An 18567-nucleotide genomic window follows, 5' to 3' on the forward strand; every position below is an offset into this window, starting at 1 on the left:
AAAATACAAACAAATATTATGCAACCATTGTTCAACCTGAGCATGATGTCATTGCAACCAGTTTACCACTGTTTGCCACAATATTAAGTGGTTCTTTAAACTCAAACAAATCCTTTGGAAATAACATCTGTTAATACTCTGAGGTTAATGTAAGGATGAGCTTTTTACAATCATGGTTTGGAATACAGACACACACATTACATGTGTAACCATGATTGCAGGATTGGCTTTTGAGTGCAAACAGTTCTCATGATATGGAGATGTCAGTGCTAAGGCAATGCAGCCTACAATCTGCTCACAATATGGATATTTAATTCTAAGGAACATTTGAACACACATCTGAGCATATTCTTAAGGTTACAGAACCGAGACTTATTTGATATTGTTCTCCAACCATGTTTTGATTTCTATAGATGGATGCATCTAATAATCCAACTCCATGATTAAGTAGGAACATGTCATGCAGGATGCTGAACTATGTGGATGCAGAGGGACAGTTGGCTCTGGAAGAGCTCTTGTGCGATCTCCCTGACAGGCCTAAGTGGCGGGGAGAGTGACTGCTGTTCTGGGACCACATTTCTGTTTCAGCCAGTGAGGGTGAACTCTTTATGGCTTACACTTTGTGGGACAATTACAGGACTCAAACCACACCAGCGGATAGTGGAATCGGCCCAAAACGGGAACCAGTGGAGGACTAAGACTGACCTATCAGAATGGAGCGCAGGCACAAAGAGGGACACAAGCTCAGCTTTTTAAAGACTTGTTTCTATTGTCCTCATTGCCAGTTTACCTACTTTACTTTAGTAATCCCTTTAGACCATTTTTTTATTTGGTATCGTCATCATGGCCCGCTTGTGGTTTCTGTCAGGGAAATTCATACCCTTCCAATCTAAATTAGGATAGCTCCTGGCAGGCAAGTAGCTCAAATAAATATGAGTTAGAATGAATGGCTTAGAGAAGTCAAATTAACAGAGCTGAAGGCATGGATGTCAAAAGCTAACAGTAATTTATTATTCTGCCAAAAAGCAACAGTGTGGAGCAAATGATAGGCATTGGAATTGCTACATGGTTCTTGACCTGTGGAGTAGTCTTGCGGTACTTCGTTCGGATGGGGGGGTGGTCATTCATACCAAGTCCCGACACAAGACGCAGTATAAAGACTGACTTGAGACATTCTTAATTAGAAGTCGGGATTGAATTGTCATGCAATACTATTCATATGGCATCCACTATTGTCATAATCAATCTTGCTATTATTACCAATTTACACAGATGTTTACACACTTTCGGGTGTGATTGTTTAACTTTGTTGAGAGTCCGTTAAAGAACAAACTATAGAAGTCAAGAAGTTGACCGGTGTTATTTAAACACGAAGAGAGACAGTATGTTCCAAAATTATGCAAACAGTGGACAATTACCTGAATGTAGAAGCTGTTGGGAGATGGATATGCCCAACGCATGGCTGTGTGCCAGGCCAGGCTTGCTGTGGAAGTTGGAATGGGGCTTAGAGGAAGAATGCAGATGCTGTGTGGAGACCCTCCATCCCATTTCTGATATTAAATCATCACTACAGGGCTTTGATCTTGGCAAACTCGCTGAATGTTCCTTTAAACATTTGCATCAACAGCTTCTAAAAGCATCAGTGTTTACATAGCTAAATGTTGTCTCAGCTGCAGAGCCTCTCATATGAGGTTTCATCTGGGCATTGTCAACTCACCCCGGGAGTCTGCCATTGACACAACAGGAGATATTGAAATGCTACTCTTAGTGCTTAAAACCTTCAAAACATCTAATATATATCAGTTGACAATAGACAGTTGCTATTTATTGAATGATAAATCGATAAAAAAAAATAGAGGTGAAGCATGTTGCAAGACGTGGTGGAGCTGTTGCTTGATTTCACAACAAAGTGCTGTGAAAGTTTTTAAAGTTAACTGGACTCATTAAGCAGCGAGGTATAATGAGCTTGCTGACAGGTCATAGATTTAAAGCACGGCTCTCACTGTCCCCTTCTCTTGCTCTCTCTCTCTCTCTCTCTCTCTCTCTCTCTCTCTCTCTCTCTCTCTCTCTCTCTCTCTCTCTCGCTCTCTCAGGTGGCTTGTCTCACACACATTGCTGCAAATTACCTAAATGCTGGGAGGGAAGCCAGGAGATGGGGAACAGCCCATGAGAGCATCGTTCCATATCAGGTGCAGTGCAACTAGCGTGCTTTCCACCTAACCAGGTTTCCTTCATTTATTGCCTTCAGTCTGATACAGTAGCTTTACCTGTGTCTTTGAGACCGGTGGCTTGATCGGTTGCAAAGGTTTCCAATATGCATAGAAAATGGATATGCATGGCCTTGTGACACAATGGTAAAATGTCAACACAACTGGATACACCCGTCATTTTTATAATTGATACGGCAGCGCTACAGTACCAAGCAAAAGAGTGTAGAAGCGATTGCTAACTAATTGTAAACAATTTTAGCTAGCTAGCTAAGCATCTTAGCTAATTGTGAGTTAAACAATTCACTTATTTAGCATTAATTAGCCACTGCAAATATCAGTGCTAGCTAGAGCGACGGTGTCTCCAAAACTTACATTTTTTACGTTCTATGATTTCTCCACTTTCCAAGCGCATTAGACACTGGAGGACCGGTCTTGGTCTCAGACCAAAATGTTAACATTTAATTTTCGGAGGTAAAATCAGGTGTGCAGAATATTTTTTTTTCACATTTCTACAATTTCAATTATTTGATACCTACTGTGGAAGAACGTTTTTAATTGCATAATTGTTGAATTTGATAACCCCTCAGTGAAAATTGCTCAGTAGTTTGGCTGGTAGAAAGTGTTTGAGGAGATTTGAAGAATGAGCTCACCAGCCTTCCAAACAGGACACAACAAGCTATTTAGTGTGATTTACAGTAGATTCTGTTATTGAAGTAGATGTGGTTAGCAACCCAACTGAAGTTTATGATGTGTCATGCCACTAAACCAAACTGCCCCCAAGCTGGTTTCAACTGTCACTCCCAGTTGGATTCTAACCACCATTACTTTTCAGTAGAGCAGAGGGCCCTGCTCAATCCACATTTTCGTTATTGTGCACTGCAATAATATCCGTTATGGATTTGTTTGAAACAATGTTAGCTGTGGCAATGTGGCTCAGGGAGTTCAACAACATCACACTTTGAACATTGTACTAACTTATGTTTCTCCTTTCACTTAAGCCAATTCATTCTTCACCACTTAGTGCATTCATTAATCTATTCCTGTTTGGACCCTGTTCATGCGACCATCATTCATACCAAATGAAATGTATTGGTCACATACACGTGTTTAGCAGATGTTATTGCAGGTGTAGCGAAATGCTTGTGTTTCCACCTCCAACAATGCAGTAATATCTAACAATTTCACAACAATACACACAAATCTAAAGGAATGCAGTTAAGAATATATACAGTTGAAGTCGGAAGTTTACATACACTGAAGTTGGAGTCATTGAAACTGGTTTTTCAACCACTCCACAAATTGCTTGTTAACAAACTATAGTTTTGGCAAGTCGGTTAGGACATCTACTTTGTGCATGACACAAGTCATTTTTCCAACAATTGTTTACAGACAGATTATTACACTTATATTTCACTCTACCACAATTCCAGTGGGTCAGAAGTTTACATACACTAAGTTGACTGTGTTTAAACAGCTTGGAAAATTAGAGAAAATGATATCATGGTTTTAGAAGCTTCTGGTTAATTGACATAATGTAAGTCAATTGGAGGTGTACCTGTGGATGTATTTCAAGGCCTACCTTGAAACGTAGTGCCTCTTCACTTGACATCATGGGAAAATCAAAATAAATCAGCCAAGACCTCAGAAAAATAATTTTAGACCTCCACAAGTCTGGTTCATCCTTGGCAGCAATTTCCAAATGCCTGAAGGTACTACGTTCATCTGAACAAACAATAGTACGCAAGTATAAACACCACGGGACCACACAGCTGTCATGCTGCTCAGGAAGGAGACGAGTTCTGTCTCCTAGAGATGAACGTACTTTGGTGCGAAAAGTGCAAATCAATCCCAGAACAACAGCAAAGGACCTTGTGAAGATGCTGGAGGAAACCAGTACAAAAGTATCTATATCCACAGTAAAACGAGTCCTATATCGACATAACCTGACAGGCCGCTCAGCAAGGAAGAAGCCACTGCTCCAAAACTGCCATAAAAAAAGCCAGACTACGGTTTGCAACTGCACATGGGGACAAAGATTGTACTTTTTGGAGAAATGTCCTCTGGTCTGATGAAACAAAAATAGAACTGTTTGGCCATAATGACCATCGTTATGTTTGGAGGAAAAAGGGGGAGCTTGCAAGCCGAAGAACACATTTACATTTACATTACATTTAAGTCATTTAGCAGACGCTCTTATCCAGAGCGACTTACAAAATGGTGCATTCACCTTATGATATCCAGTGGAACAACCACTTTACAATAGTGCTTCTAAATATTTTAAGGGGGGGGTTAGAAGGATTACTTTATCCTAGGTATTCCTTAAAGAGGTGGGGTTTCAGGTGTCTCCGGAAGGTGGTGATTGACTCCGCTGTCCTGGCGTCGTGAGGGAGCTTGTTCCACCATTGGGGTGCCAGAGCAGCGAACAGTTTTGACTGGGCTGAGCGGGAACTGTGCTTCCTCAGAGGTAGGGGGGCCAGCAGGCCAGTGGTGGATGAACGCAGTGCCCTTGTTTGGGTGTAGGGCCTGATCAGAGCCTGAAGGTATGGAGGTGCCGTTCCCTTCACAGCTCCGTAGGCAATCACCATGGTCTTGTAGCGGATGCGAGCTTCAACTGGAAGCCAGTGGAGAGAGCGGAGGAGCGGGGTGACGTGAGAGAACTTGGGAAGGTTGAACACCAGACGGGCTGCGGCGTTCTGGATGAGTTGTAGGGGTTTAATGGCACAGGCAGGGAGCCCAGCCAACAGCGAGTTGCAGTAATCCAGACGGGAGACAAGTGCCTGGATTAGGACCTGCGCCGCTTCCTGTGTGAGGCAGGGTCGTACTCTGCGAATGTTGTAGAGCATGAACCTACAGGATCGGGTCACCGCCTTGATGTTAGTGGAGAACGACAGGGTGTTGTCCAGGATCACGCCAAGGTTCTTAGCACTCTGGGAGGAGGACACAAGGGAGTTGTCAACCGTGATGGCGAGATCATGGAACGGGCAGTCCTTCCCCGGGAGGAAGAGCAGCTCCGTCTTGCCGAGGTTCAGCTTGAGCTGGTGATCCGTCATCCACACTGATATGTCTGACAGACATGCAGAGATGCGATTCGCCGCCTGGTTATCAGAAGGGGGAAAGGAGAAGATTAATTGTGTGTCGTCTGCATAGCAATGATAGGAGAGACCATGTGAGGATATGACAGAGCCAAGTGACTTGGTGTATAGCGAGAATAGGAGAGGGCCTAGAACAGAGCCCTGGGGGACACCAGTGGTGAGAGCGCATGGTGCGGAGACAGATTCTCGCCACGCCACCTGGTAGGAGCGACCTGTCAGGTAGGACGCAATCCAAGCGTGGGCCGCGCCGGAGATGCCCAACTCGGAGAGGGTGGAGAGGAGGATCTGATGGTTCACAGTATCAAAGGCAGCAGATAGGTCTAGAAGGATGAGAGCAGAGGAGAGAGAGTTAGCTTTAGCAGTGCGGAGAGCCTCCGTGACACAGAGAAGAGCAGTCTCAGTTGAATGCCCAGTCTTGAAACCTGACTGATTAGGATCAAGAAGGTCATTCTGAGAGAGATAGCAGGAGAGCTGGCCAAGGACGGCACGTTCAAGAGTTTTGGAGAGAAAAGAAAGAAGGGATACTGGTCTGTAGTTGTTCACATCGGAGGGATCGAGTGTAGGTTTTTTCAGAAGGGGTGCAACTCTCGCTCTCTTGAAGACGGAAGGGACGTAGCCAGCGGTCAAGGATGAGTTGATGAGCGAGGTGAGGAAGGGGAGAAGGTCTCCGGAAATGGTCTGGAGAAGAGAGGAGGGGATAGGGTCAAGTGGGCAGGTTGTTGGGCGGCAGGCCGTCACAAGACGCGAGATTTCATCTGGAGAGAGAGGGGAGAAAGAGGTCAAAGCACAGGGTAGGGCAGTGTGAGCAGGACCAGCGGTGTCGTTTGACTTAGCAAACGAGGATCGGATATCGTCAACCTTCTTTTCAAAATGGTTGACGAAGTCATCCGCAGAGAGGGAGGAGGGGGGGGAGGAGGATTCAGGAGGGAGGAGAAGGTAGCAAAGAGCTTCCTAGGGTTAGAGGCAGATGCTTGGAATTTAGAGTGGTAGAAAGTGGCTTTAGCAGCAGAGACAGAAGAGGAGAATGTAGAGCGGAGTGAGTGAAAGGATGCCAGGTCCGCAGGGGAGGCGAGTTTTCCTCCATTTCCGCTCGGCTGCCCGGAGCCCTGTTCTGTGAGCTCGTAGTGAGTCGTCGAGCCACGGAGCAGGAGGGGAGGACCGAGCCGGCCTGGAGGATAGGGGACAGAGAAAATCAAAGGATGCAGAAAGGGAGGAGAGGAGGGTTGAGGAGGCAGAATCAGGAGATAGGTTGGAGAAGGTTTGAGCAGAGGGAAGAGATGATAGGATGGAAGAGGAGAGAGTAGCGGGAGAGAGAGAGCGAAGGTTGGGACGGCGCAATACCATCCGAGTAGGGGCAGAGTGAGAAGTGTTGGATGAGAGCAAGAGGGAAAAGGATACAAGGTAGTGGTCGGAGATTTGGAGGGGAGTTGCAATGAGATTAGTGGAAGAACAGCATCTAGTAAAGATGAGGTCAAGCGTATTGCCTGCCTTGTGAGTAGGGGGGGAAGGTGAGAGGGTGAGGTCAAAAGAGGAGAGGAGTGGAAAGAAGGAGGCAGAGAGGAATGAGTCAAATGTAGACGTGGGGAGGTTAAAGTCACCCAGAACTGTGAGAGGTGAGCCATCCTCAGGAAAGGAACTTATCAAGGCGTCAAGCTCATTGATGAACTCTCCAAGGGAACCTGGAGGGCGATAAATGATATGGATGTTAAGCTTGAAAGGGCTGGTAACTGTGACAGCATGGAATTCAAATGAGGAGATAGACAGATGGGTCAGGGGAGAAAGAGAGAATGTCCACTTGGGAGAGATGAGGATTCCAGTGCCACCACCCCGCTGGCTCGATGCTCTAGGGGTATGCGAGAACATGTGGGCAGACGAAGAGAGAGCAGTAGGAGTAGCAGTGTTATCTGTGGTAATCCATGTTTCCGTCAGCGCCAGGAAGTCTAGGGACTGGAGGGTAGCATAGGCTGAGATGAACTCAGCCTTGTTGGCTGCAGACCGGCAGTTCCAGAGGCTGCCGGAGACCTGGAACTCCACGTGCGTCGTGCGCGCTGGGACCACCAGGTTGGAGTGGCAGCGGCCACGCGGTGTGAAGCGTTTGTATGGCCTGTGCAGAGAGGAGAGAACAGGGATAGACAGACACATAGTTGACAAGCTACAGAAGTGTTGTTTCTTGTATTATTGTCTCCTGTGTCTTTAGAGAACTGTTTCACTTTGATATCCTTTTTCTTCTGTCCTAATTTTCTCTTTCTTTTCTTCTGTTAACTAGATATTCTTTGTTGTTCTTCGTTAGCTAGCTAGCTTCACAACACCATCACAACCGTGAAGCACGGGGTGGCAGCATCATGTTGTGGGGGTGCTTTGGTGCGCTTCACAAAATAGATGGCATCATGAGGCAGGAAAATGATGTGGATATATTGAAGCAACATCTCAAGACATCAGTCAAGAAGTTAAAGCTTGGTCGGAAATGGTTCTTCCAAATCGACAATGACCCCAAGCATTCTTCCAAAGTTGTGGCAAAATTGCTTAAGGACAACAAAGTCAAGGAAATGGAGTGGCCATCACAAAGCTCTGACCTCAATCATATAGAAAATTTGTGGAACTGAAAATCGTGTGCGAGCAAGGAGACCTACAAACCTGACTCAGTTACACCAGCTCTGTCAGGAGCAATGGGCCAGAATTCACCCAACTTATTGTGGAAAGCTTGTGGTAGTTACACAAAACGTTTGACACAATTTAAAGGCAATACTAATTGAGGTATGTAAAATTCTGACCCCCTGGGAATGTGATGAAAGAAATGAAAGCTGAAATAAATCATTCTCTCTACTATTATTCTGACATTTCACATTCTTAAAATAAAGTGGTGAACCTAACTGACCTAAGACTGGGATTAAATGTCAGGAATTGTGAAACTGACTTTAAATGTATTTGGCTAAGGTGTATGTAAAACTTCAACTGTAAATATTTGGTTGAGCAATGTCAGACACCTAATGCAAACATTATTAAAGTGACTAGTGTTCCATTATTAAAGTGGCCAGTGATTTCAAGTCCATGTATTTTATTTATTTTACCAGGTAAGTTGACTGAGAACACATTCTCACTTACAGTAACGACCTGGGGAATAGTTTCAGGGGAGAGGAGAGGGATGAGTGAGCAAATTGTAAACTGGGGATGATTAGGTGGCCTTGATGGTATGAGGGCCAGATTGGGAATTTAGCCAGGACACCGGGGTTATTAACACCCCTACTCTTACGATAAGTGCAATGGGATCTTTAATGACCTCAGAGAGTCAGGACAGAGTTTAGACCAGAGGAAAGAGTGCCTCCTACTGGTCCTCCAACACCACTTCCAGCAGCATCTGGTCTCCCATCCAGGGACTGAATAGGACCAACCCTGCTTAGCTTCAGAAGCAAGCCAGCAGTGGGATGCAGGGTGGTATGCTTCTGGCTATATAGGGCAGCAGCCTCGAATGTGCTAGTGATGGCTATTTAACAGTTTGATGGCCTTGAGATAGAAGCTGTTTTTCAGTCTCTCGGTCCCAGCTTTGATGCACCTGTACTGACCTAGCCTTCTGGATGATAGCTGGGAGAACAGACAGTGGCTCGGGTGGTTGTTGCCCTTTGATCTTTTTGTCCTTGTGACTTCAGGTGCTGTAGGTGTCCTGGAGGGCAGGTAGTTTCCCCATGTGATGCGCTGGGAAGACCGCACCATCCTCTGGAGAGCCCTGCGGTTGCAGGCGGTGCAGTTGCCGTACCAGGTGGTCATACAGCCCGACAGGATGCTCTCAATTGTGCATTTGTATAAGTTTGAGGGTTTTAGGTGACAAGCCAAAATTCTTCAGCCTACTGAGGTTGAAGAGGCGCTGTTGCGCCTTCTTCACCACTCTGTGTGGGTGGACCATTTCAGTTTTGCAGTGATGTGTACGTCAAGGAACTTGAATCTTTCCACCTTCTCCACTGCGGTCCTGTCTATGTAGATAGGGGGGGTGCTCCCTCTGCTGTTTCCTGAAGTCCACGATGAGCTCCTTTTGTTGTTGTTGTTGATGACATGGAGTGAGAGGTTATTTTCCTGGCACCACACTCCCTGGGCCCTCACCTCCTCCCTGTAGGCTGTCTTGTCACTTTTTGTAATCAGGCCTACTACTGTTGAGTCTTTTGCAAACTTGATGATTTGAGTTGGACGCGTGCGTGGCCACGGAGTCATGGGTGAACAGGGAGTACAGGAGGGGGCTGAGCACACACCCTTGTGGGGTCCCAGTGTTCAGGATCAGCGAAGTGGAGGTGTGTCACGTTCGTCATAAAAATGATCGGACCAAGGCGCAGCGTGAGTAGCGTTCCACATAATTTATTATAAAGTGAAACGTAAAACAAAATACAAAACAAATAAAGAATAGACGAACCGTGACTATAATACAACTATACATAAACAATATCCCATAACCCACCAGTGAAAAACAAGCTACTTAAGTATGATCCCCAATTAGACAACAATCATCAGCTGCCTCCAATTGGGAATCACACCAATCACCTAAACATAGGGTTATTTTTCTTTTACACCCTGACCTACTCTACCATAGAAAATAAAAGCTTTCTATGGTCAGGATGTGACAGTACCCCCCCCCCCAAAGTTGCGGACTCCGAACGCAAAACCTGAAAAAAATAAAATAAGGGATGGTTAGGGTGGGTGTCTAGTGTCGGTGGCGGCTCTGGTGCAGGACGAAGAACCCTCTCATCCTGTAAATCCGCCATCATCGGTATAGGTTCTGGACCGCCGGCCCTCTCAGGAGGCTCTGGGCTATGGACTGTCACCGGACTGGGCAGGCGCACAGGTGGTGCCAAACTGGTGACACGCACTTCAGGGTGAGTGCGGGGAGCAGACACAGGACGTACCTGACTGAGGAAACGCACTTCAGGAAGAGTGCGAGGAGGAGGCACAGGACGTACTGGACTGGGAATGCGCACTGAAGACCTAGTGCGTGGAGCTGGCACAGGTGGTGCCAAACTGGTGACACGCACTTCAGGGCGAGTGCGAGGAGCAGGCACAGGACGCACTGGGCTGTGGAGGCGCACTGGAGACCTGGTGCATGGAACCGGAGCTGGATATACTGGACCGTGGAGGCGCACTGGAAATCTGGAGCGTAGAGCTAGCTGGCACAACCCGTCCTGGCTGGATGCTCACTTTAGCCCGGCAAGTGCGGGGCGCTGGCACAGGACGCACTGGGCTGTGAAGGCGTACTGGCGACACAGTGCGTAGAGCTGGCGCAGGATATCCTGGACTGTGAAAGTGCGCTGGAGGCCTGATGCGTGAGGCCGATACAGGTAGCACTGGACTGGTGACACGCACGTCAGGGCGAGTGCGAGGAGCAGGCACAGGACGTACTAGACTAGGGAGGCGCACTAGAGGCCTGATGCGTGAGACCGGTACAGGTGGCACTGGACTGGAAACACGCACCTCAGGGAGAGTGTGAGGAGGCGGCACAGGACATACCTGACTGGGAACACGCACTTTAGGGCGAGTGCGAGAAGCAGGCACCGGACTAGGGACACGAACATCAGGGAGAGTACGAGGACGTGACACAGGACGTACTGGGCTGTGAAGGCGCACTGGAGACCTGGTGTGTATAGCCGGCATCAATGGTACCGGAACTTTAACACACTTCTCAGGACGAGTACGGGAAACAGGTGGCATTGGACGACTAACGCTCTTCAGGGTGAATGCTGTGCATACTACGCCAAACCAACAGCTCTCTCTCTTCACTCTCCTCCAATTTATCAAACAATTCCTCAAAAGTCTCTAAATCTTGTCTCCGTTCACTCTCCTCCAATTTATCCAATAACTCCTCAACAGACTCTGACTCACCCCAATATTCCTCTTCGCTCTCCGACTCGCCCCTCGGCCTCGCCGACCAACCCATGTGCCCTCCCCCAAAAATATTTTGGGTGAGCTTCTTGGGCTTGTGTCGTGGCCATGAACCCTGTCGTCGTCGCTGTCCTTCACCGCTTGCGTCTCCCGCCATGGAAGGCGGTCCTGTCCTGCCATGATTTCTTCCCAAGTCCAGGATCCCTTCCCATCCAGAATCTCCTCCCAAGTCCAGGACTCCTTCACCTGGTCACGCTGCTTGGTCCTGGTCGGATGGGATATTCTGTCACGTTCGTCATAAAAATGATTGGACCAAGGCGCAGCGTGAGTAGCGTTCCACATAATTTATTATAAAGTGAAACTTAATGCAAAATGCAAAACAAATAAAGAATAGACAAACCGTGAGTATAATACAACTATACATAAACAATATCCCATAACCCACCAGTGGAAAAACAAGCTACTTAAGTATGATCCCAATTAGACAACAATCATCAGCTGCCTCCAATTGGGAAACACACCAATCACCTAAACATAGAGAAAACGAAACTAGAACCCCACATAGAAAATAACAACTAGAAAAAAAACCTGTCACGCCCTGACCTACTCTACCATAGAAAATAAAAGCTTTCTATGGTCAGGACGTGACAAGGTGTTGTTTCCTAACTTCACCACCTAGGGGTGGCCCGTCAGGAAGTCCAGGACCCAGTTGCACAGGGCGGGGTTCAGACCCAAAACCTCAAGCTGATGAGCTTGGAGGTGTTATGGTGTTGAATGCTGAGCTATAGTCAATGAACAGCATTCTTACATAGGTATTCCTCTTCTCCAAATAGGATAGGGCAGTGTGCAGTGCGATGGCGATTGGATTGTCTGTGGATCTATTGGGGCAGCAAGCAAATTGAGGTGGGTCTAGGGTGGCGGGTAAGGTAGAGATGGTATGATCCTTGACTAGTCTCTCAAAGCACTTTGTGATGACAGAAGTGAGTGCTATGTAATTTTGTTCAGTTACCTTAGCTTTCTTGGGTACAGGAACAATGGTGGCCATCTTGAAGCATGTGGGGACAGCAGACTGGGATAGGGAGAGATTGAATATGTCCGTAAACACTTCAGCCAGCTGGTCTGCACATGCTCTGAGGACACGGCTAGGGATGTCGTATGGGCCGGCATCCTTACGAGGGTTGACATGCTTAAATGACTTACTCACGTCGGCCACGGAGATTGGTGGGAATGTGTGTTAAGCTTGTCCGGAAGCAAGACGTCAGTGTCCACGACGTGGCTGGTTTTCCCTTTGTAGTCCATGATTGACCCTGCCACATACGTCTCGTGTGTTAAACGCAGTGGTTCACGATTTCAGTTTTATTCGAATGCTGCCATCTATCCACGTTTTCTGCTTCGGGTAGGTTTTAATAATCACAGAGGGTACAACATCTCCTATTCACTTCCAGATAAACTCAGTCACTGTATCAGTGTATTCGTCAATGTTATTCTCGTAGGCTACCCAGAACATATCCCAGTCCGCGTGATCAAAACAATCTTGAAGCGTGGATTCTGATTGGTCAGGTATAATTTATCTACAGTGAGCTCCAAAAGTATTGGGACAGTGACAAATTTGATTTTGTTTTGACTCTGTACTCCATGAAGTGATGTGTATACCTCTAATAATGCCACTTTGTTTTTTGGTTTGTTTTCTTTCAAATACTGAAATAGCAACCTCATATGGGAGTAATTGGATTTACCTCCCTGGTTATTCTTAACAGTGCATTTTGTCTTATTTATACAATCCAATATTTGTCACATCTATTGTGCTAAACATTCCATGCACTTACTTAAATGTTAATATAAAGTTGCAAACGCTTGGCCTTGCAGGCTCAACAGTGGTTTCAAAGTCTGTTGGCAGCATGTGCTAGTTTGCTAACCCACTGAATGCAAAGTTAAGTGCCAAGCAGTGATGCATCGGGTCCCATTTTTATAGCCTTTGGTATGACTTGGCCAGGGATCAAACTCCCAACCTTCTAATCTGATGGCAGACACTAACCACAAGGCCACTGAGTTGGTACTGATAAAGGCCCACTCATTCATTTGAGAAACAACAAAATGGCAGACTCGGCACTTGGTTAGTATTAGTTTACTATTAGGCCTACCTCCTCCTATCACTTGTTTTGATGTTTGATTCTCATACAAAAATATACCTGAAAGAAGAAGCTTCACCACCCTATTTTGATATTGGCCTTATTTATTTTCTATTCATATTTCACCAAAGTCGCGCCTAGTCTTTTTGTCTCACTAAATGAAGATGCATTATTTGTTTTGTTGTACTAGAAAACAGCCCCACCACCTCTTGAACCCATTCGAAAAGCATTTGAATGGGTTCAAGAGGGGGCTTGGCCTTGGTTCAGGTTGCTTGCAGTGGAAGCTTGAGTGAGCACAAGTCTCTCATACTGCTCTTTTTAATAAGCAAAGACACTGGGAGGAATGGCGCACTCCATTTTGATCTCAATAAAGATTTTTTTACACTGCACCTCATAGAGATTTATGCAATCGGCAAAATCATTTTTTAAATGTTCTGTTTTGATTGTAGTGTTTTATGTTAGTGCTATTTAGACAATTATCATAAAACCTAATTAGTAAACCAATCAGAGACTACCATTGGATAGATAAAGGAGGTAGATGTGTCATGTAAAAAATGGTTGAACATTGAGGATAGATTTCAATTACATATTAGTGTGAATTACTTCTGTCCTTTTTTGTGGTAAGAAATTGCTGTTTTGCTTAAGGTGTAGTTTTTCCCCTGATTTCCTGTACTTAGCCGTTACTATACTTACAATTTGGATTGCATTTAGAATGGGGGCAATAAATAGGTGTTTTGTTCCTCATCCAAATCAATGTTGTCATTTCTATTATACATTGAGCTGAGCGGCGTATTTATATTATTCTGTCCCATCTGCTTTTTGAGCACTCTGGGTTACACTGTGTGTTGTTTAAGTGGTAGAGTGTCCCTGTCAAACATTTGGACACACCTAAACCACCCATTCAAGGGTTTTTATTTTATTTTTAGTATTTTCTACATTGTAGAATAATAGTGAAGACATAACAAATATGAAATAACACATTTGGAATCATGTAGTAACCCCCACATTTTTTTATTTATTTGAGATTCTTCAAAGTAGCCACACTTTGCCTTGACAGCTTTGCACACTCTTAGCATTCTCTCAACCAGCTTCACCTGGAATGCTTTTCCAACAGTCTTGAAGGAGTTTCCACATATGCTGAGCACTTGTTGACTGTGTTTCCTTCACTCTGCCGTCCAAATTATCCCAAACCATCTCAATTGGGTTGAGGTCAGGTGATTGTGGAGACCAGGTCATCTGATGCAGCACTCCATCACTCTCCTTCAAATAGCCCTTACACAGCCTGGAGGTGTGTTGGGTCATTGTCCTGTTGAAAAACAAATGATAGTCCCACTAAGCGCTAACCAGATGGAATGGCGTATTGCTGCAGAATGCTGTGGTAGCTGTGCTGGTTAAGTATGCCTTGAATTCTAAAGAAATCAGACATTGTCACCAGCAAAGCACCCCCACACCATCACACCTCCTCCATGCTTCACAGTGGGAACCACACATGTGGGGATCGTCTATTCACCTACTCTGTGTCTCACAAAGACACGGCGGTTGGAATCCAAAATCTCAAATTTGGAATCATCAGACCAAAGGACAGATTTCTACTGGTCTAATGTCCACTGCTCGTGTTTCTTTGCCCAAGCAAGTCTCCTCTTCTTATTGGTGTCCTTTAGTAGTGGGTTCTTTGCAGCAATTCGACCATGAAGGCCTGATTTCATGCAGTCTCCTCTGAACAGTTGATGTTGAGATGACTGTTACTTAAACTCTGAAGCATTTTTTTGAGCTTCAATTTCTGAGGCTGGTAACTCAAATGAACTTATCCTTTGCAACAGAAGTAACTCTTGATCTTCCTTTCCTGTGGTGGTCCTCATGAGAGCCAGTTTCATCATAGCGCTTGATGGTTTTTGCGACTGCACTTGAAGAAACGTTCGAAGTTCTTGAAATGTTTCTGGATTGACTGACCTTCATGTCTTAAAGTAATGATGGACTGTCGTTTCTCTTTGCTTATTTGAGCTGTTCTTGCTAAAATATGGACTTGGCATTTTACCAAATAGGTCTATCTGCTGTATACCACCCCAACCTTGTCACAATACAACTGATTGGCTCAAACATATTAAGAAGGAATGAAATTCCACAAATTAACTTTTAACAAGGCACACCTGTTAATTGACATGCATTCCAGGTGACTACCTCATGAAGCTGGTTGAGAGAATGCCAAAAGTGTGCAAAGCTGTCTTCAAGGCAAAGGGTGGCTACTTTGAAGAATCTCAAATATATTTTGATTTGTTTAATACCTTTTTGGTTACTCCATGATTACATGTGTTATTTCATAGTTTTGATGTCTTCACTATTATTCTACAATGTAGAAAATAGTAAAAATAAAGAAAAACCCAAACTTTTGACTGGTATTGTGTAATGTTGTTATAATGACCGATATGTTGGAGATGCATCAATGGATTCATATAAATGCCAGCCAGCCAGGCCAGTTCAGCTTTGATTTCTGTTTCTTTTGGTTTCCTTTTTGCTGTTGTGATTACTCTTGGGGAGATTAATTGCAGATTGATGGGTGGAGAGTTGGTCCAAACCTTGCCACTTGTCTGGATAATTTTTCTGGATTTTGAGCCTTTAGTGATAATACATGTTTTCCGGCACAATGGGTCAGGTCTTGCCCAAACACAGCAAATAATCGATGCCTCTTTTTGAAACATATCTCCTGTGTTTGTGTCCATGTATGAGAGCAAAGCAATATTGTCAAGTACTGTAGGAAGGAATGATATTTTATCGATGTAGAATTCTTTTTTTTTTGTATGCATTTTCAGACTAAAATGAAGTTATTTATTTTGTGGTGTACATAAACCCACATAGGCATGCAAAATGTGTTAAAATTACATGATTGCGGTGCGTTTGATGAAGTTGTGGTCAGGTGCTGTCTTTCCCCTAATGTCTTCATCTTGTCATGAAAAATACATCTTTACCTGCTTGTAACAGACCAGTTGGTTGTAATATACTTATATGAGGTCTTCTCAACTAGAACACCCATTTACAAACAGAAAAGAACATTGTGCCAAATTTAGTCAGCCGTATATTTTATTATGGCACAAGAGGGATCATGCGTTTTTGTTTTAATTCTGGTATTGGAGTTTGATTAAGTGCCTGTGCCCACAAAATAAGGCATATCTGTGGACAGAGATTTTTTGGTTTATCAGAAAATTAATTATGTGGGTTTTGCATCTGACATTTACATGTAATTCGATAGTTGCGTTTTACTCGCCGCAAGTAGGCCTACTGTGGGAATGGCCATAATTTATATTTTTCCTATAACCGTTTGGTCTCTGTATTGGGATAGAATAATAAAAGAAGGAAAATATATATCAATGTGGTGTGTTAGTGTGTGGGAATATGCATGATTGTTGTGATTCTGTATGTTTAAATAAGTAAATGTTATGGATTTGTGTGTGCGTTTTCAAATTCTTCTGTGCATGTCTTACATGCATATATTGCCAGTTTGAGAATTGAGCTATATTTTTTTCTCTGAATGTCAGTGTTGATATACAGTACATGTTTAGTTTATGTCCCCGCACATCTGTTTTTAGTAGGAGGGAGAATGTACATTCATTGGGTTGGGTCTTATTGTGTGAACATGATATTAAGGCCAGAGGCTGTATCTTTGGTCCAATGAGTGGCCCTTGTAGCGGCACTCCCTAAGTGTAGACTCTACCCATAATGCCATTCTCTCTTGTGCCTGGGATGAAACAGTGGCTTTGGTTTGGATTATGGTTGGGCTGTGTTATGTGCAGTGTGGCCAGTTCCGGTCCACAAATGAGAGGGGATGCGGCCCGCTTAACGGGGTATCCGGTTTTAGGATCAAGGAGATGGGTTCTCCTCTTGTTTTTAACTCTTTTTCCCCATAGCTGTGTGTAGCATTGACTAGTGACTTTTATGGAGGAGGAGGAGAGACATTAAACTCGTTCCACAGAAGTGGGAGACTTCAGAAGGACCTTCATAGTAAACAGTTTCTGCAGCCTTCTTTCATCTGGTGATCTTTGTCTGCACACAGTTCACAATCTGATGTAAAGTGATGACCTTTTCTGCTTTACTTCCATATTCAGTCCCATGCTGTTATGAATTGGCTTCAAGATTATATCATTAAGATTATATCATCATTATAGTTTTTATTTGCATCTTAACCCAGATAATTATTGCAGTGGATGATTTGACAGCCTATTGTTGTACTAGTGAAAACAGAATATTGTCAAATTTGATTACATTGTAAGTGGCAGGCTGTGGCACATATTGTCCTTGAAAAACCTTGTATCTAAATTGCAGTTATTTTCAATTCATTACAATAATGTGTCATGACTCTAATGCCAATCAAAGTAATTTAGGTCTTACATAGAGGTTTCACATATCGTCAGCATCCTGGAAAAACCTATTTTCCAAAATCTTTTCAGGTGTAAAGACAACGGTAAAACAAATTTCGCCCCAGCCTTTGCCAGAGACTGAGCTTGCCTCAGACTTCTCATGAGTCATTTGAGAAGACGACCTGGAATCAAAGCAAGCAGTACCACTAATTTTTATGTAACTAATTATTTCTATTGTTCTTTTTTTTACATCCGTTATTAGACAGTGGCAGCACGGAACACTAATTTAACCCACACATTTTCTAGAGAGACGGCTTTAGGCGGAACACAACAATATCGTACCACATGCATCTGCAAGTTTTTTTTTTTTCTATTCAGAAGTTGTAAGAAATTCCGCACGAATATTATAGTTCAAGCACAAAGAAGGAAATATAGAGGTGAGTAAAATTGTTTATGTTGTATTTGTATTAAATGCATTACAGAAGTGTAACGTTAGATCAGCTTATCTTAACCTGGCTGTTTGTTACTTTGTGGCAGTATGAAAGAGGATAAAATATATGATCGGAGTGTTTTTACTTAAACCACACTCCGTAAATGCATTGTAACGTAAAACGGTTAGACATAAAGGGTAGTTACCTAGCAAGTCAGTTAGTTTAAGTAAATGAATTAATAAGCGTGGTCCCCATTGCTTTTGCTCTTTAGTTTTCACCAAAATGAAGAGAAAGGACATCATGTCCTTCTTCCAAAGAAAAGACAAGGTAGACAGTGAGACAGAGCCAGATGGTTCAGGTGTGGAGAGAGCAGAGAGCCTGCAGAGAGAGAGCAGGAAGTCTTGTCCATTGGAGAGACTGAGAGTGAAGGCATAGTAGAGCAGGAAAGTGAGACAGATGGAGAGACTGAGGTAGAGGCTGAGAGTGAGACACCAACAGAG

At 44.2% G+C, this 18567-nt stretch overlaps 1 protein-coding gene across 4 annotated transcripts in view; it reads left to right on the forward strand.

Annotated features, from left to right (window-relative positions):
• Window positions 1-18567, forward strand: part of sugct (succinyl-CoA:glutarate-CoA transferase) — a 233569-nt gene that overhangs the window by 57698 nt on the left and 157304 nt on the right. For 3 of the 4 annotated variants that reach the window (XM_045710639.1, XM_014180626.2, XM_014180625.2), the window contains one exon: window positions 2094-2189. The exons of the other annotated variant lie outside the window; for it this stretch is intronic. In XM_045710639.1, coding sequence (XP_045566595.1) covers window positions 2094-2189 — 96 coding nt within the window. The remainder of the gene's footprint in view (window positions 1-2093; window positions 2190-18567) is intronic. 4 annotated transcript variants of the gene reach the window in all.

Source organism: Salmo salar, chromosome ssa29 (assembly GCF_905237065.1).
Source record: "Salmo salar chromosome ssa29, Ssal_v3.1, whole genome shotgun sequence".
Lineage (NCBI taxonomy): Eukaryota > Metazoa > Chordata > Actinopteri > Salmoniformes > Salmonidae > Salmo > Salmo salar.